This window comes from Rana temporaria, chromosome 13, assembly GCF_905171775.1.
Source record: "Rana temporaria chromosome 13, aRanTem1.1, whole genome shotgun sequence".
Lineage (NCBI taxonomy): Eukaryota > Metazoa > Chordata > Amphibia > Anura > Ranidae > Rana > Rana temporaria.
Window position 1 is genome coordinate 49892324 of NC_053501.1, and position 24779 is coordinate 49917102.

Consider the following 24779-nt stretch of genomic DNA (forward strand, 5'->3'; position numbering starts at 1 on the left):
GCGACAACAGGCGACGAGGCAACATCGGAAGAAAGGAAGAGAAGACCCTGACGCCACAGAAGACCGCGCTGGCTGCCTGTTTGAAATCGAGCTAACACACAAACATAGCAGGCAGCCAGCGCTGAAGAAGAAGGCACCGGAGAGCTGCAGAAGAACCGGGGTTCGCCGAGTCAAGAGCGGAAGAGGGGAGAAGATGGAAGAAGCCCCCCGGAGTCCGGAGAAGCCCCCCCCCGGAGAGCGGAAGAAGAAACCCCCCCCGGAGAGCGGAGAAGACCCCCGGAGAGTGGAAGAAGAAGCCCCCCCTGGTAAAAGAGCTAATAACGAAGACAGGGGGGGCGTCCGGAGCAGAATAATAAAATATTTTAAAAAGCCTTGTGTTGTGTGTTTATTAACTTTTACTTTTTGCCTCCAGGTGAATGGATAGGGGTACGATGTACCCCATATCCATTCACTTAGGGTGGGGGGCCGGTATCTGGGGGCCCCCTTATTAAAGGGGACTCACAGATTCCGATAAGCCTCCGCCCGCAGACCCCGACAACCAATGGCAAGGGTTGTCGGGAAGAGGTCCTGTCCTCATCAACATGGGGACAGGGTGCTCTGGGGTGGGGGGGCCCGTAGTGCGCCCCCCTGCCCCAGAGCACCCAACCCCCCCATGTTGAGGGCACGCGGCCTGGCACGGCTCAGGAGGGGGGGGGGCGCTCGCTCGTCCCCACTCCCTTCCTGGCCGGCCGGGTAGCGTGCTTTGGATACGGGTCTGGTATGGATTGTAGGGGGACCCCTACGTCGATTTTTCGGCGTAGGGGGGTCCCCTTACAACCCATACCAGACCTAAGGGCCTGGTATGCTCCTGGGGGGGAACCCATGCCGGTTTTGTTTTTTACAAATTGCCGTGGAGTTCTCCCTCGGGAAAGCATACCAAATGCCGTCGCTGGAATGGGCTTTTACAAGGTGTGACTAGTTTACACTTTGTAGAACGAGCCCTAATTTTACACTTGCAAAATAACACTTACGGCGCAAAAAGGAAGCTAGAAAGCTTTGTGGATCGCCTTAAGTGCTAATTTGCATACTAGCAACGGCATTTCGACTCGAAATGCCCCCAGCGGCGGATGCGGTACTGCATCCTAAGATTCGGCAGTGTAATTCAATTACACATGCCGGATCTTCTGCCTAACTTTGGAAAAAGCCTTTTGAGGATCGTTTCCAAAGTTACACACAGACTGAACAGCACTTAAGTCGGAGTATCTCTTTTGAGGATAACCCCCCAGATGTCTAATATATACTACATTGTTAGACATAAATGACTGAATCATTTTCTTTATTTTGACCTTGTATTCTTGCTAGCAGTGCGCGTCCTGCCCAGGGTTGACTATGCCTACTCACTGTGCATCTATAGAGTAGTAGTGTCGTCCGTCCCCCTCCCAGAATGTTCACTTATGCTTTGGCCTACAGGATGACCTCCTGACACTTGCATGTTCAGCCAGTAGTTATAGACAAAAACTGAGGTGAAGCTGATGCCACATCATCATTAGGAGAGGTGCACATAGGACGAGGACACATGACTTGGCAGCTCCTGGGAGTAGAGTCGCATAGTCTTTTAAGGAAAATAAATTTGAAGTGTAACTTTGAGCAAAATGAAAAATGCAGTCTGCCAGGAGCATTATTAAAGCAGTTTTCGTTTTCCCTCCGTAACATATTTTTTAGAAGAATTTCAGTGCAGACTCTGTTGTATCAGAAGCACACCTGTCATCCACTTGCCGTGTGGCCCATATAGCTTTACTGCTACAGTGTGGCTGCTCTGCAGAATCGTGTGTGTGTATATATATACTGTATGTGATCCTGAAACTCTGGGTAGGGGGCACACGTGCCCGCCCAGCTCTGCTGTGATTCGTCACAGCACATGCCGAACACCAGGTCCCAGTCAGTGATTGACCGCTGGCACCCAGTGGTAAGCTCTGAGTCTCACGGAACACAGCTCTGTGAGTGCAAACAGCACAGAGCTGTGTTCAGTTAAGGGGGTCTAGTTGGTTATTCATTGCCTGCTGAGCAGGAAATTAAAACCACTAGATACCCAGTTAAAGCAGCACACATTACACAAACACTTGTTAGGCACATATTTAACCCCTTGATGTTAACCTCTTTCTGCCCAGTGTCATTAGTACAGTGAATATTATTAGCACTGTAATAATGGCACTGGTGATGTCAGTGGCAGTTGGTTCCCATAAAGTGTCAGTCGGTGTCAGATTGGCTGCCGTACTATTGCAGTCCCGTTACAAGTCGCTGATCGCTGCCATCACTAGTATAATTTTCATTTTATTTTTGTTCCAGTGCATGCCATAGTTCAGGGATATGCAATTAGCGGACCTCCAGCTGTTGCAAAACTACAAGTCCCATCATGCTTCTGACTCTGGTGTCATGCTTGTGGCTGTCAGAGTCTTGCTATGCCTCATGGGAATTGTAGTTCTGCAACAGCTGGAGGTCCGCTAATTGCATATCCCCGCCATAGTTTGTAGACGCTTTAACTTTCACACAAACCAATTCATATATACTTATTGTTTATTTATTTTTACTAAAGACATTAAGCAGAATACATTTTGGGCAAAAAATGTGATTCTTTTTTTTTATGGGTTATGTTTAATAGCAGAAATCAAAGTTTTTTTGTTTTGTTTTTTCAAAATAGTCTATTTTTTTATATATATATAATAGAGAGAGAGAGAGAGAGAGAGAGAGAGATATATATATATATATATATATATATATATAATAAAAAATAAAAAAAACAGGTGATCAAATACCACCAAAAGAAAGCTCTATTTGTGTGACAAAAAGGATAACATTTTGTTTGGGTAGAGTGTTGCATGACCAGCCAGTTGTCAGTTAAAGTAGCTTAGCACCGCATAGCAAAAAATGGCCCCGTCATGAAGGGGAGGGGGGTAAATCTTCCGGAGGGCAAGTGGTTACTTTGTTTTGTCCATCCAGCCATGTGCTATATTTCATTGAGTGTTAATATAGTGGGAGCTGCCAGTGTGCGTTTTTTTTAGACAAACTTTATAAAATTATTTGTGTAAGCGCTGAAGTTGTTTTACATCATTTTGCCTATTCAATATAGAGACTGAGAGTTTACTGTTTCTTGGTCACTTACACCTTTTGTTTCCCTATGAAGGTAAATGTTGCATGTTGGGCCACACTCACTGGACCAGACTCGCATGTCCTGTATCCTTTTTTTTAAGACAACGTTTAAAGGAGATACATAGTCACAGCATACACTATCATCTATGTAATAAGAATACAAACACATGTTAGACAATCCAATATAAGCTGACTTAATGCTCCTTTTCATTTTGTATTCACTCCCTGTCTGCGGACCATCTCTTTCCACAACTTCCTGGATTCCCTTCATGCTTGGCAGTGTCTCCATTGCTCATTCCTTTGGTTTACTTTAGATTTCTAAGGACTACATATACCATTGTACCTTTCTGCCTGTAAACAGTGCTTTCTTTACTGACAGTGCCAGATAGCAGGTTCTGTGGAGTGTGTGACAGCAGTTTCTACTCCCAGGGTATAGTAAATGTGTCACAGAATTTAAGGAAGTAAATGTGTGGGATTCTTTACAAAGTAAGCTTTCAAACTTCAAAATGGTTCACTGTAATTGGCTTGAAATACATTATATTCAATGTGGAATTGAACATATGATTTTACAATTTGATCATAGATACATTTTAAATACAGCATAGTTCTTGATGACCAAGTTTATTCCTTAATGGCAATTCAGTATTTCTCTCCTGGGAAGACAAGATAGTCCAGGCTGTGTTAGCCTTATACCAGCATGTCTGTTCAAGAACTTGGCCCCTGACGCAGGTAATTTATTTAGAGCAATGAATTTTGCTGAAATTGTATGATGCATTTCAATTGATGTCATGTCCAATAGTTACCTAGTCATTTGAAAACAAATGTCCAACAGAGTCAGTTATTATTTTAACATAAGATTTACATAGCATATGTTCACATCACTTACACGGCATTGTTATGCGATCTTCGGTAGAGATTTATATTTAGTAACCAGAGAAAGCATTATAAGTTTGTGCTTGGTTTTAAAATTGTTTTTTATCTTAATCTTTAGATGATGGCCAACCTGTAATGCTATACAATATCAAAGTTTCCAATGTATGGAGCTGTGTATGGTGCTTAAACCCTCGACTGGATTGTAGCTTTTCAGCAGGTTTGTATTAAAAATAATGGCTCACCTACTACTTAGGCAATACTCAGGGTTTAACCATACTTATACCTAGAAACTAAAAAGAGCAGTTAATGTCACTATCTGTGTATCTGTTAACACTCCATTTAGCTGTCTTATAGTATTCCTGTACCTAAACTGGTGATATAAATTCACACCTGCATATTTGTCCTGGCATGAGGACTTAAAGCGGTACTGAGTGAGTGAGAAACTTGTAAAGCGCGACACATGTGAACTGCATCGCCTGAAGGCCTGGTGATTCACTTCCGTTCGGATGCTGGTCGGTAGAGCAATCCACAGTCTAGGTCCTTGAACTGCAAATCTTCGTTCTCCTTTGGACTTATATCTGGCCTTGGGTATCTGGAGTAGATTTTGGTTAGTAGAACGGAGAACGCGATTGGGGTTGTGACTTTTTATTTTTTCACATAGATATTGGGGGGCATCTCTTTGAACACATTTGTGAGTCAGCATTGTGCCTTAAACATAATTCGGTCTTTTATGGGCAACCAGTGAAGGGATCTCAGGGAGGGGGAGATTGATTCCCAGGGTTTTTTCCCTGTTACTAGTCGTCCCGCCGTATTGTGGACGACTTGTAGACGAGCAATTTGTTTTTTTGGGAGTCCGAGGTAAAGGGCATTGGCATAGTCGAGTCTGGAGTTGATTATTGTTCCTACTACGACTGCTATGTCTTATTTTGGGATGAAGGGGATGAGTCTATGTAGCAGGCACAGCAGATGGTGTGATCCGCTGACTACTGAGCTTTTTTGTGCATCCAATGACATGTCGGTGTCAAAAATGACTTTTGACTTTGGTGCTAGGGGTGATGGTTTGTCCCAAAATGGGCGGGGATGTCCATGTTGTCATGGCAAATCTCTTTCGATTGGCGTGGAGCAGAAGAAATTCTGTTTTTGAGCCATTGAGTTTAAGATAACTCTCCGTCATCCAATTTTCTATCAAAGTAAGGCATTTCTCTAGTCCGAGATAATGATCCTTTTTGTTGCTGATGCGAAAGTAGAGTTGGGTGTCATCTGTGTAGGAATGGTAGAGTAAATTCTGGTTGCTGATGATTTCGAGGAAAGGGCGGAGATAAATGTTGAATAGTACGGGCGACAAGAGAGACCCCTGAGGGACTCCACATGACACTGTGCGTTTTTCAGAAGTGAAAGGTCCTAGTTTCACTATTTGTGATCGGTTTTCCAGAAAGGAGGAGAACCATAGTAGATCAGAGTCTGCCACTCTAGCTACGTCAGCTAGGCGAGTCAGCAACAATTTGTGATCTACTGTATCAAAAGCTGCGCTTAGGTCTAACAGTACCAGAAGGCAAGATTCTCCTTCGTCTGCTGCTTCGAGAACGTCATCCCATATTTTGAGAAGTGCTGTTTCTGTCCCGTGACCCGGACGGAAACTCGATTTGAAGTGGATCCAGTAGTTTGTGGGTGTCTAAATGCTGTTGTGGCTGTTGCACTACTACTTTCTACATTACCTTGGAGAGGGTGTTTAGGCCTGTTATGGGTCGACGATGTGTTAAAATATAAGGTACGGCCCAAAAACAATATATGTGAGAAATTTGATGATGACACCAAAAACTAAAAAAATTAATATAGGTGAAAAGATTGGTAATGCCACCAATATATAAATGGAAAATTGATAATAAATGACAAGAAAAAAATAATTAATAAATATATAAATAAATAATGCATATGCTAAGAACAAAGTAAGTGAATACTGAAAACGTTACCATAAACAAAAAAAGATGGATATATGGTCAATCCAAAATATTAACAATTATTGACATGCCCTATTGTTAACCACTTGACACCCGCACGCCGTCATATGACGTCCAAAACGGGGACCTGTTATCCTGGGTGGACGTCATATGACGTGATGGGCTTTGCGGGGGGGATATCTCAATGATGCCTGCACCCGGAGGCATCATTGAGATATCATTTTTTAGCGGCGGCGATCCTGCGCACCGTAAGAACGATCATAGCGGCGGTTCCGCCGCTAGATCGTTCTTACAGGCGGCGGGAGGGGACACCCCCCCCCTCCCGCCGCCATCCGGTGCTTCTCCGGGCTCTCCCGTCCCACCGGGGGCCCGGAGAGATGATTGCCGTCCGCCGGATGTTTGCCATAGAGAAGACTGGTGACGATCTGGTCACCAGTCATCTCTATGACCGTCGGAGGCCCGGGCGCGATGTGATGACGTCACGCCCGGGTCCCCGTAAGTAAACAAACCGCAATTGCGGCTAGTTTGAATGAGATCTGTGAATTTTTTTTCACGATCTCATTCTTTCCAGCCTGCAGGAGAGATGTGGGGTCTTATTGACCCCGCATCTCTCCTTAAAGAGGACCTGTCACACACATTCCTATTACAAGGGATGTTTACATTCCTTGTAATAGGAATAAAAGCGATTGAAAAAAAAAAAAGTGTAAAAAAAAGTGTAAAAAATAAAGAAATAAGTAAAATAAAAAAGAAAAAATAATAATAAAAAAATTAAAATGCCCCTGTCCCCGGTAGCTCGCGCTCAGAAGCGTACGCACACGTAAGTCCCGCCCACGTATGTAAACGTCGTTCAAACCACACATGTGAGGTGTCGCCGCGTGCGTTAGAGCGTGTGCAACAATTCTAGCACTAGACCTCCTCTGTAACTCTAAACTGGCAACCTGTAAAAATTTTAAAGTGTCGCCTATGGAGATTTTAAAGTAACAAAGTTTGGCGCCATTCCATGAGTGTACGCAATTTTAAAGCGTGACATGTTAGGTATCTAGTTACTCGGCGTAACATCATCTTTCATATTTTACCAAAAAATTGGGTTAACGTTACTGTTTTGTTATTTTATTTATTTATTTTGTTATTTTTTAATTTATGAAACCATTTTTTTTACAAAAAAAAGCCGTTTAAAAAATTATTGCGCAAATACGGTGCAAGATAAAAAGTTGCAATGCATTATTCCCTAGGGTGTCTGCTAAAAAAACATATATAATGTTTGGGGGTTCTGAGTAATTTTCTAGCAAAAGAATGAGGATTTGTACATGTAGGAAAGAAGTGCCAGAATAGGCCCGGGAAGGAGGTGGGTTTTAAAGCCCGGTATTGAAGTGGTTAAATAGGTAGAGTGAATGGAAAAATTCCAAACAAAAGTCCCAAGTGAAATTGAGTGGATCCAGAATCTTCTTATCATAAGTGATGTGACATCCAAAGAAAAAACACTTCCTCCATCAATAAGACACCCGAGTGAAAGAGATGTAGTCTCCTTACCAGATAATATGACCACAAGCACGGAGGTCAAACCAGGCACAGGGTGTTTAGAGTCTCCCAAAAAGACTTATAGCTGGGGCCGCTTCTTATGTACTGAGTCAGCGTTGATACGAATCTCAGGGATAAAAACAAAAGCAAAAGAGCCCCATAGTGTAGACTGCGATAAAGGACTTTAATAAAAAGTGGTAATGCACTTACAGGAGTTGAAGTATATGCGCGCGGTATACAAATGATCTCGAGCAGTGTGCAATGGATCTCGGCGTCTCCTCCTATTGCCTCCGCTGTATCAGTCTGGCGTTCTGTTGAACGTGATGACGTCAGGAAGCAGGCCACACCTACGCTTTTCGTCACAAAGCGGACGTCGTCTGGGCGTATGTTTTTGTTCACTAAGATTTATTAAAGTGTATTTTTCAAAGACAATTGCATTTGAAAAACCGCTGCGCAAATAGCGTGACAAAAAAATTGCAACACCCACAATTCTATTTCCCAGGGTCTCTGCTTCAAAAAAGCTATATAATCTTTAGGGTTCTAAATAATTTTCTAGCAAAAAAATGCTGATTTGGGCATGTATGTCAGAATTGGCCTGGGGGTCAATTGGTTATTACAGCTCTAAATGTAAAGTGGCTACGATCGCTAGCAGTCTCTTACAAAGTGTCTTTAGTCTCTGACCATCTCTTGTGGCATGTCCACAGTCTCTGACCATCTCTTGTAGCATGCCCATAGTCTCTGATGTCCTGTTGCATATTTACAGTCTCTGATAGCTTTTTGTAACATTACTTTACTGATTATTATGTGTGGCCCTGTGGTGGTGTTAGGGTTGTGTGTCATCTTCCCCTAACTTTCTTTTTTCTTCACTTTGAAGGGCTAAAGAATCAAGTCCTTGTAATGAACACTGCAACAGATGTTCGGCGTACATTCAAAACAAATAGTGATGTTTTGGCCCAGCAGTTTGCTACAGAGGTATATTTCCTTTATTACACCATGTTGTTTTGCAGCATATCGGATTACAAAAGTATTTTGGACAAGCGGGTGCTGTGGAATACTAATTTTTTAAGGAGTTTTTAACCCTGGAATGCTGCGCGTTTTTTATTTTAATTTTTTACAATTCCAATTGTACAATTCCTTTATTTAGTCCAAAAGTTGCATTGTACAAACCGAGTCAAAGATATTGCATGATACGTTTGCATAAGCAGGTTGACATCATATACATCATCAGAACTACAAAACCAGCTCTACCAGTAGAAACATACAATATACACAGAATTTCAATTTGTTCAATTATAAGCAGAACTGAGAGGGTGCAGTGGTAAGCATCTCCATCGTTTCCAACCCATACAGAAGAGTCCTAACTGAGTAATGCAGCCATGTTTAATAGAAAGTGAAAAAAACATCAATGTAAACCTTGTTGTGTAGGAGCTGCCTTGCCACAGCTATTGAGCTTATTTGAAGCTTGCCCTCATCTAACTACACATTCAACTCTAAAAGCTCCCAGCACCTGGGTTTAAGTATGTTGTTCTGGACTTCTTAGAGACATGGCATTGTCATCTGGCTCTCCTCCACTAGAGTCTCCAAACAGACCAAAACTCTGCGCCTGAGCACTTCTTATCACCTGCATAGCAGGAAGGAATCATTGCTGGATTGGCCCTGTGCTCCCCTATATTGTCAGTATTCAGAATATGCTGGGATCCTGCTGCTGGTATCCCCTGGTTGAGATAAAGTATGGCCAGAGGCCTGCGGCTGATATGTAGCCTATTAAAGAAGTTTCTCAAGATTCCTTCCTTGTTCCAGTCCCTTATCAAATAAATGTCGTGGTTGGGACCCTGCTCATTTTTATGTTTTTATGGTGTCTTGTATACCAGTCTAGGTTGCAGTATGCCCTCATCTTGTGTCTTTCAGGCAGTCTGACCTTGGTAGCGGCTGTAGAGGGGGGGTTACCCTTGTTGTTTTTCTACCTGCCTTGTGGGTCTTTTGGCTATCTTTTGGGCTGTTAATGCAGTGAGGGAGACCCACAAAATTGGTGGAGCAATCTAATAACTTTGTTAACCACTTGGCGCCCGCGCTATAGCCGAATGACGGCTACAGCGTGGACCCCAAATGCCAGGAGGACGTCAATAGATGTCCTTCCCTTTGCGCACGCTCCTGCAGGGCACGCGCTGTGATCACCGGAGTCACTGGGACTCGGGTGATCACGGATCCGAGTCCCGGCCCCTTACCACGTGATCAGCTGTCAGCCAATGTTTTTTCCTCCTCACGCTGAGAGCGTGAGGAGTAAAAAAAGCCGATCACCGGCTTATGTGAAATGGACATCGGTCCCGAAGAGGAAGGAGGCACATCAGCCTCCTCTGTGCCGCCAGTAACCCCTGCCAGTACCCCATGCTAGTGCCACCTAGCAGTGCTGCCTATCAGTGCCCATCACTGCCACCCATAAATGCCACGCTTTAGTGCCACTTCTCAGTGCCACCTATCAATGCCCTTCAGTGCCACCTTATCTGTGCCCATCAGTGCAGCCCATCAATGCCCAACAGTGCAGCCTCATCAGCATACATCAATGAAGGAGAAAAATTACCCGTTTGCAAAATTAAAAAATATATATAATTTAAAAAAAAATCTATTTTTTTGAACAACAAATAAAAACCGCAGAGGTAATCAAATACCACCAAAGGTAAGCTCTATTTGTGGGGAAAAAAATGTTAAAGATTTATTTGGGTACACTGTTGTATGACTGCACAATTGTCATTCAAAGTGCGTCAGCGCTGAAAGCTGAAAATTGGTCTAAGCAGGAGAGGGGTTTAAGTGCCCAGTAAGCAAGTGGTTAAGGAACAACAGAAGAAAACAATTTTTTTTTTTTTTTTTTCTTTTTTTTTTTTTCTTTAAAGTGTATTTTGTGCGTGTACTCGAGAGAGGAGCCGGACTGCAGGAGTTGGGAGTAGGCAGGCCTCCCCCAGAGGCAATCTGCCACCTTTCTCCATGCCCCGGGTGGCAATGGCGGGTGTGTGAGGGGGTCCTCCCACACAGCCCACCCTACCTGCTCCGCTTTGAAGCCCAACGGAGCAGAGGGACTCCCTATAAGGGAGTGAGAGGATTAGCCCGCTCAACCAGCCCCATTAGTCCTTCGCCTCTCTTTAGAGACCGCGTGGTCAAAGTGCATGTGTTAACCCAATTTAGAGTGCGTGTGTAGGTGTGGTGGTTTTTGTGGGAGTGGGGTTGGCGTACTAAGCACAGGCTTACCTTGCATAGCACACCCACCAGGAGCCGGGCTGAGACCACCAAACTCAATTCACATGAAGCCGAGACCGGGATCCGAACCTCTAGCTGCAGAGGTGAATGGCTTGTCAGCACAGTGCCAATCGCGTTGAGCCACCGCAGCTCCCAGAAGAAAACAATTTAACAAACCCCTAAAGAACTGTTTCCCAAAGGAGAGTCTGGAGGGAAAAAATGCCACACCCCACCCATAGGATTCAAGGAAGGAAAATCTCTATATTAGGGAGAAGGTTGCCTAGTCAGACAATGAATTTTGCTAACACAATATTCAAAGAATGTGAGACTCACAACAGTTTACTCGGCGGCCTCTTTAATACAAAGTCTTGTCTCCTGGATCGGCTTCTATGATAGACAGAACAGTGGTCCAATGCCGGCCCAGGAGACTGAACTTCGTATTACAGAGGCCGCCCAGTAAACAGGAGATCCTCGCTTTATTTAATCCGACGGTGCTCGCCCCCCTCCGAGGCAGCCCAATGCAAGTATCAGCGTATAACACGCACACACTATTTGCACCCAATTTTCAGGGGGAAAAAGTGCATGTTATACGCTGATAAATACGGTATATGTGAATAGTTCAGTAACCATGGACGCTATGCAAAACGTTAAAAAATGTAAATAAAATCTGTGCAACCAAATTAATAACAAATGAAAGTCCTGTAACATTACATTTCTAAAAACAGGAAATAATCTTCTATTCAACTTCTTTCTGTCACCACGTGTGCATTAGTGATGCATGCTCTTCTCTCTTTATGAATGTGCTCCATCACCTAATATAAGGGGGCCCTTACCAGATATCTTTGGTCCACCAGGCCCCTCACAGCATATGTGGTTAATCCTAAGGTTCGTGTGCACTTGGCATCCACCTCCTTAACCCTCCCACCCAATATCAGCGGGGATGTCCCAGAATGAAAAAACGATATTCGTGCAATACGTTTATGCAAAAAAATCCTAGTTTAAAACATATGCCAATGCACTTACTTTCCATGTGCCATAAAGCAGCACCAACTGTTCAAGGCCTGAGAAGTTACAATCCTGGCCACTCTTCTCTGTGAGTTGGACGTGGCATCAGCAAGACCCGGAAATTCCAAAACTACTAAGACCTCAGTGTGTTTCACTGGAAAAGGCGTCATCAGTATATTATCACAATATAAGGAAAATATATATATATGTATAAGTGTATAAAGTGCAACAAAGTCCTATTTATCTATGTATTAGACTCTGCTGCACTTATCCATCATACTCTGCAACATATCATTTGTTTTATAATTCCTCCACCAATGACTCAAGTTGTTGCCAGACTCTTCCCAGTTTAAAGAAGCACCAGACACCACCATAAGGAAATTAATATTTATCAGAAAATGCGCTACAAAATGTATAGCAAGTTTAGCATGTCATCTTAAAGCGGAGTTCCACCTAAAAATGGAACTTCCGCTTAATCCACTCCTTTCCCCCTTACATGCCACATTTGGCATGTAATTTTTTTGGGGGGGAGTGGGGGCTTCAGGAGTGGGACTTCCTGTCCCACTTCCTCCTTCCGCCGAGGGGCTGGTAAGGCGAATAGCTTAATCGCCTTATTGCAGCCCCTCCCTGTAGGCGAGCGCCTGTTCAATTGGACGGCCCCGCTCGTGCATGCGCAGTGGGTGCCCGGCCGTGAAGCCGAAAGCTGTCACTGCCGGGTGCCCACACTAGAAATAAAGACGCCGGCCGGCTTGGGGGGGCGAGGAGCGGAGCCCCGGCCGGCGCGTCGCTGGAACTGTGGAGCAGGTATGTTGTCTTTTTATTAAAAGCCATCAGCTACACTTTTTGTAGCTGCTGACTTTTAATAAACTTAAAAACAGGCTGGAACACCCCTTTAAGTAGGTGACATCCAGGGTAGCCTATACATCCATCCACAGTGCTGTCCTCTCCAGTTCCCAGCACTGGTCCAAGCTGCAGCAAATAAAGCAAAGACTATAATAGTGTAGTATTTATTGAACCATGAGGATCACATACATAGCATGCTAAACAAACAGACTAATACATCAATGCAAAAACCACTGCACATTTTTAAGACGCCACCAAAATGAGATGGAGGGCAAGACCAGCCAACTTAAACTAGGAATCCAGCTGCCAGTCAGTGATACCCTGACCAATTTAGTGGTCTTCCTGTTGGGGTGAATCACTGGTGTATATATGGTGGGAACAGACCCGTTCAGGCCCACTCTCAGGTTGGACCCAGAACACATTAAGGTGCTTTTGTTCTGTATAGAGGAATGTATCAAACAAAGGGTGCAGTGAAAGTTAAAAGGTCTTTGCAGCCTTAACAGCCCGAAAAAAGGCCTGAAACAGCAGACTGATCCTCCAGATGCAGGGTAGAATGCACTGCCTCAGTAAGGTCTGACCCAACCTTTTGCAAATATGAAGCAATGGCAGGAGACTGATGCCTAGACTGCTGGAACTCTGAGCATGAGATTTTAACAAGCCACAGGCCTGGCTTTATCAAGGGACTCCAGATGGTCACAATCAGACGCTGCAGAAGATGGCCTTAGATCACTCTTAGAGCATTTGCTGGTAGAATGCCCTTGTAGCCAACTATAAAGTCCTAAATGAACAATGTAGCCGGACAGTGAAAACAGAATGAGAACCGGAGATTCACATGGTTCTTCAGGAGCAGCAGAGGGAAGGTGCTTCCTCTAGGCTGAATCGTGGGAGAGTGCATGGCTCCACCAGTGGATAAACGGCGCTCTATCTCTCAGCCTCAAACCCTACTAAGGTAAACTGGAGATGGTGGAAAATTTGAAAGGATACCTAATAGTATAAACATTGGGGTTATTCCCAGGTAACACCTGAGGCTGTGCCTTGGCCCCACAAAGTGCTCTGTTGCTAACACAACTTTAATGACATCCCAGTCTTAGTCTGTAGGGTACAATATTGAGTTTACAGCTTCAACTCTTCTGAAGACTGTCCACAAGGTTTAGGAGTGTGTCTATGGGAATGTTTAACCATTCTTCCAGAAGTGCATTTGTGAGGTCCGGCACTGATTGTGGACGAGAGGACCTGGCTCGCAATCTCCAATCTAATTCAACCCAAAGTTGTTCTGTCGGGTTGAGGTCAGTACTCTGTGCAGGCCAGTCAAGTTCCTGCACCCCAAACTTACTTATCCTTGTCTTTATGTACCTTGCTTTGTGAACTGATGCGCAGTCATGTTGGAACAGAAAGGGGCATCCCCAAGCTGTCGGAAGCATGAAATTGTCCAAAATGTCTTGGTATGCTTGACGCCTTATGAGTTCCCTTCACTGGAAATAAGGAGCCAAGCCCACCCCCTGAAAAACGACCCCACACTATAATCCCCCCTCCACCAAATGATTTGGAGGGGTGGCTCAATACTTTTGGATGAGCGAGTTTGGGATGGAAGAACTTGACTGGCCTGCGCAGAGTCCTGATCTTAACACGACCAGAGCACATTTGGGATGAATTAAAGCGGAGACTGCAAGCCAGGCCTTCTCGTCCAACATCGGTGCCTGACCTCACAAATGCGCTTCTGGAAGAATGGTTAAACATTCCCATAGACACCCTCCTAAACCTTGTGGACAGCCTTCCCAAAAGGGTTGAAGCTGTTATAGCTGCAAAGGGTGGGCCAACTCAATATTAAACCCTACGGACTAAGACTGGGATGCCATTAAAGTTCATGTGCGTGTAAAGGCAGACGTCCCAAAACATCTGGCAATATAGTGTATATCCCAGATCAGTTTCAACTGTGTTCAATGCAAAAGGCTCATGTGAAGGAGAGCTGAGACATTGTAAGCGCAGTAAGAAACTACACTAATTATTTCAATTTGCATATCTTTGTATAATATTAGTCTTTGGTAAGTTTGTTCATTTATAAAAAAAATTATATTTTGCATTATTTTTTTAAGTTAACAGATGTATTCTCATTTCAGAACTTACTGCTGTATAATGGGTGTCGCTCTGGAGAAGTATTCTCTATTGATATGCGTGTCCCTGCACTTTCTCCATCTAACTGGAAAAAGGGGACGTCTTTCTTCCAGAACTCTGCCATCACTTGTCTACGTCTTCTTCAGGATGAAAATTACTTGATGGTCTCTGATATGTCTGGACAGGTACATTAACAGATTATGTTCTAGAACTTGATTAAACTGTCTAATATGCAACCAGAAGTTACTGCTGAAAATATTTACATTATTTTTATGTGTCAGGCACCTCAAAATATCCAGCCTCTTCTATTTATTTTCTACAGATCAAATTGTGGGATATGAGAATGGTAAAATATTTACAGCAATATGAGGGACATAACAATAGTTATGCCTATTTACCACTGCACGTTATAGAAGAGGAAGGATTGCTCATTGCCGGTATGTATGTATGTCACCCTTGCTGCTATTGTATAAGAATGCTGATGTTCCAGATTTCCTACTTGGTTGCTGACCTGGAATAAGAAGGCAGCTTTGGAGTTCTGCCATCAGCTACACTGTTTTGGAACAGTGGTTCACATTAGTAAAGCTGGAGGATGTATTCTAAATGATATCAACAGAATTGGCACATTTAAAAAAAGAATGGTGCATCTACTAAATACCAACTAAAAAGCTTTTTAAAAACATTGCAATACTTTTTTGTAATTGTAATAAATTTAAATAATTTTACGGAGATAAATTTTCACCTTCACAGGAAACTGTATATTTTCAATCAAAGGGGTTGTAAATGTTTGTTTTTTATTTTTTAAATAGGTTCCTTTAAGCTAGTGCATTGTTAGTTCACTTACCTTTTCCTTCAATTTCACTTCTAAATGTTTTTTTTCTTTGTTTTCATTGTCTGAATTTCTCACTTTCTATTCCTCCTCCATAAGCTGTTCTGGCTGACTAACCGCCATGGATGATGGGGGCAAGCTTACTGAGGAGAAACAGGAAGTGAGAAATTCAGACAAAAAAAATAAAAATTAGAAGGGAAATCGAAGGAAAAGTTTAGTGAACCAACAATGCACTAGCTTAAAGGAACCTATTTAGAAAATAAAAAACAAACCTTTACAACCCCTTTAATTAAAGTGGATGTAAACCCCCCCATAGACCCAGTGAAGTGAACAGCCTCAGATGATACACAGAGATTAACCAAGTCTCCCTACATAGGTTTTATATGTATATCTGCTGTGTTCACATTTATATACTGTTTAGAACAAGGATCTTCAAACTACGGCCCTCCAGCTGTTGTAAAACTACACATCCCATGAGGCATTGTAAAACTCTGACATTCACAGACATGACTATGCATGATGGGAGTTGTAGTTCCTGAACTCCTGGAGGGCCATAGTTTGAGGACCCCTGGTTTAGAAAGTTGAGATCTGTGTTAGGAGATTTTCTCTTCCTGGTTAACACAGAGTGTGATGTCTGGGAATACAGCCAAGATGGCTAACATTGCTGATTGGAGGAAAAGCACACACCCCCTCTCATCATAGGCAGAGACTCTCAGAGCTGTTTTGTAATGGGAGCTGCTCTCTGCTGCTCTATTTTAGCAAACTCCTTTGACAAAAGATTCAGGCTGCTTTTGTCTAAAAATTTCAAAAAATATGTTCTCAGGCTGATAACAGAGGAACCGTTCAGAAGAGAGCTATAAGACTTGGCTCATTGAAAATAGATAACAAAATACTGCAGATATATGTGCCCAGCTCAAATTTCATGAATCGGGTTTACATCCACTTTAAACAAAATCAAATCTACAGAGAATTAATGATCTATTATAATAAAACTTGAAAACATCCAAGGGAGTAAATACTTTTTAGAGGAGTTAACCTGCAACAGTTCATGAAGATTTAAGTCCTGAAAATGAAGGGAAAATTCTTGGTGGGTAAAACATTTTTTTTATTAAAGTACATATGTATGGCTTTGAAGACTACTAATGTCCGTGTTTAACTTTTTGTTCAGTTGGCCAGGACTGCTACACAAGAATTTGGAACCTACAAGATACCAGACTGCTCCGGACTATCCCTTCTCCACATCCAGCGTCTAAGGACACTATACCAAGTGTTGTGTTTTCTTCCCACTTAGGAGGGAAAAGACAGACTGTTCCTGGCATCCTTATGGCTGTTAAGAAAGACTTGTATCACTTTACATATAACACAAATACTGTGGAAAAGGAATATGATAGAAAGCCTTGGCATCCAAGCAATTGCTAGTGCCTTTTTGAATCCATCACCACTCTTTCAATAGAGTCGTTGAAAAGAACTAAAAAAAAAAAAAAACAATCAGCCTTAAGCCCATATATTCCAAGGAAACCTCACATCTTTGGGACTTTATACACTTTACTGTAATAAGTGTCCCAGAAGACAGCAAGACCAATCGCAGTGCAACAGGAAACAGGCTGTGAAGCCGCATTGGCTTTCCTTCCCGTTTCCCTTAATGAAGATGCCGGGATGGGGTACCGACATCGCAGGATACCTGGACACATACGTTTCCCTTAAATTTCAAGTCAGCAGCTACAGTATTTGCAGCTGCTGAGTTTTATTTTATTTGTTACAGGCTGGAACTCTGCTTTTATAGAAGAATGTAGACTAAAAACTCTGCAGCTAAATTATCTTTTTTTTTTTGTCTATTAAAAGAAAGCCATCTTGCAAACATCTGGCTAAAATATTGCATTCACAGTACTGATTAATAATTCATTATTTGGTCTAAGGTAGGGGTGTCCAACCGTTTGACCTTCCTGGGCCATATTGGAAGAAGAATTGCCTTGGGCCACACTAATAAATAAGGATAGCTGAGGAGCAGAAAAAGTCAGGCAGGTCACAAGTTAGCGATCACGGATATAGATAATGTACCTATCTGAGTAATAAAACTTCATTTTTTATTATAAAAGTAAAAGAGGGCAACATAAAACTAGTGCAATATTTTACACTGTTCTTGATAAATGAACACAATAATATAAATGTAGTAGCAATTCTCAAAGTGCTTATCAGATATTTTAGTTCTAATTTCCCTAATTTCTCTATACTAATTGCTCACTAGTATAGATGCTTCTGAAAACGTGATTGTACAGAGTGGGGTATTTTTGGTTTGTGAAGTGCAAATGCATTTTTATAAGAGAAAGTTTATGATTTTGTGTTGGACAGTCCTTGTCTAAGGTATTCATGGTGCAAGCAAGGTTCAGTGTTGGGAACCTTATTTTTTATTCTTTATTTATTTTTATCCAAATACAAACATACACAATTTTCCTACAAAGTGCAACTTTAAATATTACATTGATACAGTTACCATTCCAATTCCAAACCTCCCTACCCCCATCCCTTCGCCACCCCCCCCCCACCCCCCCACACACACCTTAGCCGCTTCCTACCTCTCGCTTAGATTGTTTGTCTTATTACTACTTTGTTTCGACCAATTCCCCCCCCATCAGCTTATTGCCTCTAAGTATCTCCACATCTTTTTAAAACGTCCAGTTTTCCCATTTATTTGCCATACCCTCTATTTCTTCCTCCCCACTATACCTCAAATACTCCATATTATATGTCTCTTCTACTCTATTAATCATAAGCATTTATCATATGGGGGATTATTGATTCCCTATATTGCAAACAAACACGTCCACAGATCTACAGGTATTACTCTGTTGGTAATCTCCTTTTATGAGTTGTAAGACCTTCCAGTATTTTTTTATTTTAGGACAATCCTACCGAATATGGGCCATTGTTCCTACTACCTTGCTCCCTCGCCAACATTCCCTGGTTGATATTTACATGTTTTATCTGGGGTTATATACCACCTTGTCAAACATTTATAATTTGTTTCTGCAGTCTTTGTGTCTACTGTTGAGCTATGTACTAATTTCAAAACTACATACAGAATGCAGGGTTGAGGAATGCGCTATGCCCAAAGTGCAAAAAGCTTTGTCGCACCTCACCTACCTGGTTAAGATCTAGTGCCTGCTGGCAGTATACCTCCCGGCCCAGGTCTAGTACCTTCTTGCAGTGTAGGTGGCTCTGCTTCTATTTTTCACTTGCAGGGAGATCATTAGTCAGCATCTGGCCCCACCGTGAGTGATTGCAGGGATCTGTTAGGCCGCGTACACACGGTCGGTCCAAACCGATGAAAACGGCCTTAAGTCCAGTTTCATCGGTCAAAACCGACCGTGTGTAAGGCCCATCGGTCCGTTGTCCTTCGGTCCAAAATTGTAAAACATGCTTTAAAATCGAACCAATGGACCGCTGCCCGATCAGTCCAAAGCGATGGTTAGTACAGAAAGCATCGGTTCCAAACCCGCGCATGCTCAGAATCAAGTCGACGCATGCTTGGAAGCATTGAGCTTCATTTTTTTCAGCACGTTGTGTGTTTTACGTCACCACGTTCTGACCCGATCGGTTTTTGGAACGATGGTGTGTACACACATCAGACCACTTCAGCGGTGAACCGATGGAAATGGCCCGTCGGACCATTCTCATCGGATGGACCGATCGTAAACACGGAAGGCTTTTTTGTTTACAAGTGACAGTGGTGAGCAGAGGCTGAAAGCTGTTCCACCATATTCCGGCTGAAAAAAAGCCCAGAGGCAAGGTCCACATGAAATTGCCTGGGGAATGGTTTAGGCCATGGGCCTTGTGTTTGACTTGTGTTTTAGGAGAACAACTAAGGGAGTTAATAGTGGAGACGAATTGGGGTAGTCTGGTAGAGCATATACTTAATAATAGCATGTCGTTTCTAAAGCTAGCAAAATACTTTCTTGTATTAAAAGAGGTAGACTCCAGAGAGAGCGGTATCATTTTACCCTTGTACAAATCATTAGTAAGACTTCATCTGAAATATGAAGTTCAGTTTTGGGCCCCAGTTCACAAAAAGGATACTGGGGAACTGGAGTAAGTGCAGAGAAGGGCAACCAAACTGATAAGAGGCATGGAGGAGCTCAGCTATGAGGAAAGGTTAGCTGGACTGAATTTATTCTCACTTGCGAAGAGGAGATTAAGAAGGTGGAGAGATATGATCAACATGTATAAATACATAGGTGGTCCATATAGTGAACCTAAATTAATTCTAAAGGCAATAAAACAAAAATAAACATGTCATGCATACATTGTTTTTGCAGAGAGCAGCCCCAATCCTCCCATTCTGGGGTCTCCCACCAACACGATTGACTCCCGCCCGAGTGCCCCCCTTAGCCACTTGCAATGGGGGCACTCGTGTGGGCTCACTCCCGAGCTTGCGCACCATGTGTCCATTGACACAGAGCACGGCTTAGCCCCTCCCCCGTTCTGTCCCCTGCTGCTGTCTTGTTATCCAGTGAGAAGAGAGAGTGCCACTAATCTTGGGCACAGTGCTGGATTAAGATCAACCTCAGGTAAGTATAAGGGGGAGCTGCACACAGTTTTTTTTTCATCTTAATGCAGAGAATGCATTAAAGTAAGAAGTAAAAAAATATATAAATGATCACATAAAAACTTTTCTTTCACTCATGGTTAGTGTTCAGCGTTTTATGGTTGTTTCTAAAAAGCTAAATTTTGGTATCATTACTCCAAATGACTTTGAGGCTTGTCTCTGTGCTGTTGGGTGTATTGTAAGCGGGATACTTTGTGGCATTTGTATAGTAATGGCTTTCTTCCGGTCGACTCAACCATGCAGCCCATCTTTCTTCATGTGTCTCCTTATTGTGCATCTTGAAACAGCCACACCATACGTTTTCAGAGAGTCCTGTATTTCACCTGAAGTTATTTGTGTTTATTTTTTTTGCATCCCAAACAATTTTCCTGGCAGTTGCGGCTGAAATTTTAGTTGGTCTACCTGACTGTGGTTTGGTTTCAACAGAACCTCTCATTTTCCACTTCTTTATTAGAGTTTAAACACTGCTGATTGGCATTCTCAGTTCCTTGGATATCTTTTTTATATCCTTTCCTGTTTTATACATTTCAACTACGTTTTCCGGCAGATCCTTTGACAATTCTTTTGCTTTCCCCATGATTCAGAATCCAGAAATGTCAGTGCAGCACTGGATGAAAGATGTAAGGGTCTGTCAGGAGTCCAGAAACTCAGTGACTTTTTATATACACTAATTACAAGCAAACATCACAGGTTAGGATGGTTACCTTTAACAACAATTCAAACCCCTTTGTGTCAACTTGTGTGGGTGTTATCAGGACAAAATCACCAGGGTATGTAAACTTTTTATCAGAGTCATTTGGGTAGTTTCTGTTGCCATTATGATTTAAAAAGAGTAAACACAGTTGATTGATAATGAATGGCTTCAGCCAAACACTAACCACGAGTGAAAAAAAAAGTTTTGTGTTGACATTCATATTCTCTGAAAAATGGCCAAGAATTTATCAATTCTGCCAGGTAAACTTATGAGCACAACTGTATATATATATCCGCCCTCAAAATTCTGCTCACATTTTGCGAGTGGAATTAAGAGGAGTGCAAGTATGTACAGGGCTGCACTGTTCCAGGAATGTAAAGTCAATGCCCCCTGGCGTGCACCGGCTCGCAGCGAGGGCATAGTAATAGTCAAGTCCCAACTTGTCGCACATCCCGCCCCCCGCACTCGCAGCGCGGGCATTACGATAACAATATAAACAAGAAAAACTCCCGCGCTGTCAGTAAACTAAACTAGGGGGCACTGCTGCAGACGCCTGGTGATCTATCCTAATCAAAAAACAGTGTCAAATGAAAAAAGTGGTGATAGCTGCGCTGTGTAGCAAAGGGGACAGTGTGACTGATGGGCACACTGAGTGTGTAAGAATACAAGAGCAGTATAAATCACACTATAAACATTAAGTGATCCAAATACATCAAATCTACAGCAAACATAGGTATGTGAAACAAAAGCATGAAACAAACGTGAGTCAAAATGAAAATCAATATTCAAAAATATATATATGTAAATAAGAGCCCAAATTCCTCCCTCTTTGCACATCCCGCACTCGCAGCGCGGGCATTACAATACTAATAGTCATCCACCTGGGACCGTCCCTCTCTCTCCTCCCTTGCCGCACATCCACCCACCCAGCGCGGGCATTTCAACAGGAACAGTGAGCCACCTGAGACCGCTCCTCTCCACCTCCCTGCACGTCTAAGGAGTGGGACGGTGCATGCTTCAAGCCAGTTCTAAGTGGGTGGGCTCAAACCCTCTTGGTCCACCGATGCCTGACCCCCCTGCTGCAGGAGAAAGGTAACTACGACAGTGTGCTGTGATTGAGGGGGTTGGAGCTGGGAGCATTGAATAAGATGTGTGCTGGGAGAAAAGGGGGGGGTGGGGGATTGAGAGCATAGATGTGCTAAATTGAGAGGGGGGTGGACTTATCATACTTATGCCTCCAATTCCACCCCCCTCCCCCCAACCTATCCCTCCAATTGGTGGGCACTGGTGAAGCTGCATTTATGGGCACTGGTCAGGCTGCACTGATGGGCACCGGTGAGGCTTCATTAATGGGCACCGGTGAGGCTGCACTGATTGGTACTGAGGCTGCACTGATAAAGTTGTTCATTTTTATTTTTGTAACTTGTTTCTGCATAAAACATTTAACAGTGTCATTTCATGAGATTATTTATGAGGGCGTGTTTAGGGGTGGAATTATGGGCGGGGTTGGGTGGGGCAACTGGTGGCGAGTAACTCTTAAGGCCTGGCTAAGTAGCCCAGGACTTGAAATTTTGAGCCCTGTATATATATTTAAAAAAAAAATCTCCTAAAAAGGGATACAGTCACTCCTGTTTGTTAATTGTAAGAATAACCCAATAGGAACCTCAAGAACAACTAGCAGATTTGGGGGGGGGGGGGGGCAAGCACATCAATTGGTTATAATGAACACCGACCCTCCCATTTTGGAATTAGTCCAAATGGTTGTGATAGTTTTCCTAAAAAAAGATAAACCTAGGAACTTGAGTTTAAGGTTTACAAGGCTCTTTTTAACTTTGAAAATGTTAAAATTGTAATACCCCATACACACTATCCAACTATTGTGATCAGATTTACCAAAATCATGAAGTTGCCAGGGTCTGCCTGATTGCACAAAAAAATGAAACTTTCAAGGTTTGACCTCATATTATATGGTTTGGGTAAATCTGAAGAAAAAAAAATTTACAGAAAATTGTAAAGTGTGTATCCAGCTTTAGCGTTGCAATAAATCTTTTACTTTTACCAAGACCATGATAGAAACTAAGTGTTCCAGGTCAGTTACTTTACTTTCAAGGTTTTGAAATTATGTTTAGATTTGTTTTTACTTTTGGACAATTGTTATTTTACAAATACCATTTAATTAATTTAAAATTTGGGCATTAAAGTGGAGGTTCACCCAAAAAATTAATTTTTAAAAGTAGATTGGGCCTAATTACGGGAAGCAGAATCGGGCGTTTTGTTTAAAATCAATGCAGTACTTACCTTTTTTGAGATAGATGTTCTCCCGCCGCTTCCGGGTATGGGCTGCGGGACTGGGCATTCCTATTTGATTGACAGCCTTTTGACCGTCGCATACAGTGCGTCACCAGTTTCCGAAAGTAGCCGAACGTCGGTGCGCAGGCGCCGTATAGCACCGCACCGACGTTCGGCAACTCGTGACGCGCTGTATGCGACCGTCAGAATGCTGTCAATCAAATAGGAACGCCCAGTCCCGAAGACCATACCCGGAAGCGGCGGAGAACATCCATCTCTAAAACGGTAAGTACTGCATTGATTTTTTTCGGGTGAACTCCCGCTTTAAAGTAGGCTAAAAGACAGCAAATTTTATAAGGAAACAGCATTATGATGTAAATCCAAATATTCAGACCCATGATCTTTACATATGGTATTCATAAAATAGAATATTAGCTTGCATGTGGTTAAATGAGTCATATTTGCCAACAGAACTCTATGTACATTCTGCATAGTGGCAACAGGTGAAAACTATGAAAAGTTTACTATGGATGTACCGAGTCCTTTGTTGGCTTCTGAGCGTTATCTGTTGTGACTGTAACATGAACCATTTGTTATAAAACAGTAAAGAGGACAGGGATTCTGACAGCTGCATCATTGGAATGGTTCTCAAAGTATGATTTACATGTGTTTCAAGAGACAGAAAAGCATATTTGCAGCTCAGTGGACAAACCCTTTAAAACCAAAAATGCCCTAATTCAATAATATAATGCATGTAAAAGGTCAAAGTAAATCAGTAGTAATACTAGAACAAAGCAACATTGTTAAGTGTTCTGAACCTTTATGGAAGTACATCTGCAAAATGAAGGTGGAGAATAAACTAAAGCCTTGTACACAGAATCGGACTTCCATCAGACAAATCCGTGGACTTGGTATGCATACAGACGGCACAACATTTTCAGCCAACTAAACCTAAATATGTGTGTTTTTTCTGCTCTTTAGCGCCACCCTTTGGGCAACTTCTGCTAATGTCTTAATGTTTAACAGATTTATTGTCAGACGGTTGGTGAGCATGAACAGCCAACATTTGTTGTTAATTCCGCCAACAATTGTCTGATGGAGCATACACACGGTCGGATTATCCGACACAACACTTGCATCAGACAATTATTGTCGTAAAATTGGATTGTGTGTACGGGCCTTTAGAAAAACATGACTTTTCTTTAAAAATTGCAGAAAAGGCACTTGCAGATAAAACAAAATGTACTTCTCCACTATATATGAAAACATGGATTCCATCAAAGCATTATGTAGCAATAAATAAAAAACACCTCACCTTATCAAAAACAGAAAGGAATGTTACATTTTTGGGCTCCCCATAGGCCCAGTCCACACATTCTAAAGCTTCAATTGCAGAGATGAAATAATAGTTTTAAATAAAAGATGTATAAAACTGCCCGCAGCTAAAGAAAGTCTGGCATCCAATACATGGAGTGGAGAAAATCATTTGCAAATCAGAAGTCAACAGTTAAATTTGAGGAGTCAGGCTCTAGTGGTTGAAAATAGAATATAAATGTTACCAGCTGAAATTTAGGACAGCAGGACTGCCTTCCGATCATGTGAGATCCCTCCGGGCATTCAGAATTATTTAAAATGGATGCTGGGTTGGGCCGGGAGGAATTAATAAAAATGCATTTGTTATATACAGTTGGCAATAAGCAT

At 42.5% G+C, this 24779-nt stretch overlaps 1 protein-coding gene across 2 annotated transcripts in view; it reads left to right on the forward strand.

The window, feature by feature from the left end:
- DCAF4 (DDB1 and CUL4 associated factor 4) overlaps positions 1 to 17350 on the forward strand; it is a 34319-nt gene extending 16969 nt beyond the window's left edge. For both annotated transcript variants that reach the window (XM_040333846.1, XM_040333847.1), the window contains exons 8-14: positions 3161 to 3210; positions 3770 to 3855; positions 4118 to 4216; positions 8350 to 8447; positions 14669 to 14848; positions 14986 to 15100; positions 16661 to 17350. In XM_040333846.1, the coding sequence (XP_040189780.1) occupies positions 3161 to 3210; positions 3770 to 3855; positions 4118 to 4216; positions 8350 to 8447; positions 14669 to 14848; positions 14986 to 15100; positions 16661 to 16911 (879 nt within the window). In that variant the 3' untranslated portion in view covers positions 16912 to 17350. The remainder of the gene's footprint in view (positions 1 to 3160; positions 3211 to 3769; positions 3856 to 4117; positions 4217 to 8349; positions 8448 to 14668; positions 14849 to 14985; positions 15101 to 16660) is intronic.
- Positions 17351 to 24779: the final 7429 nt, after the last annotated feature.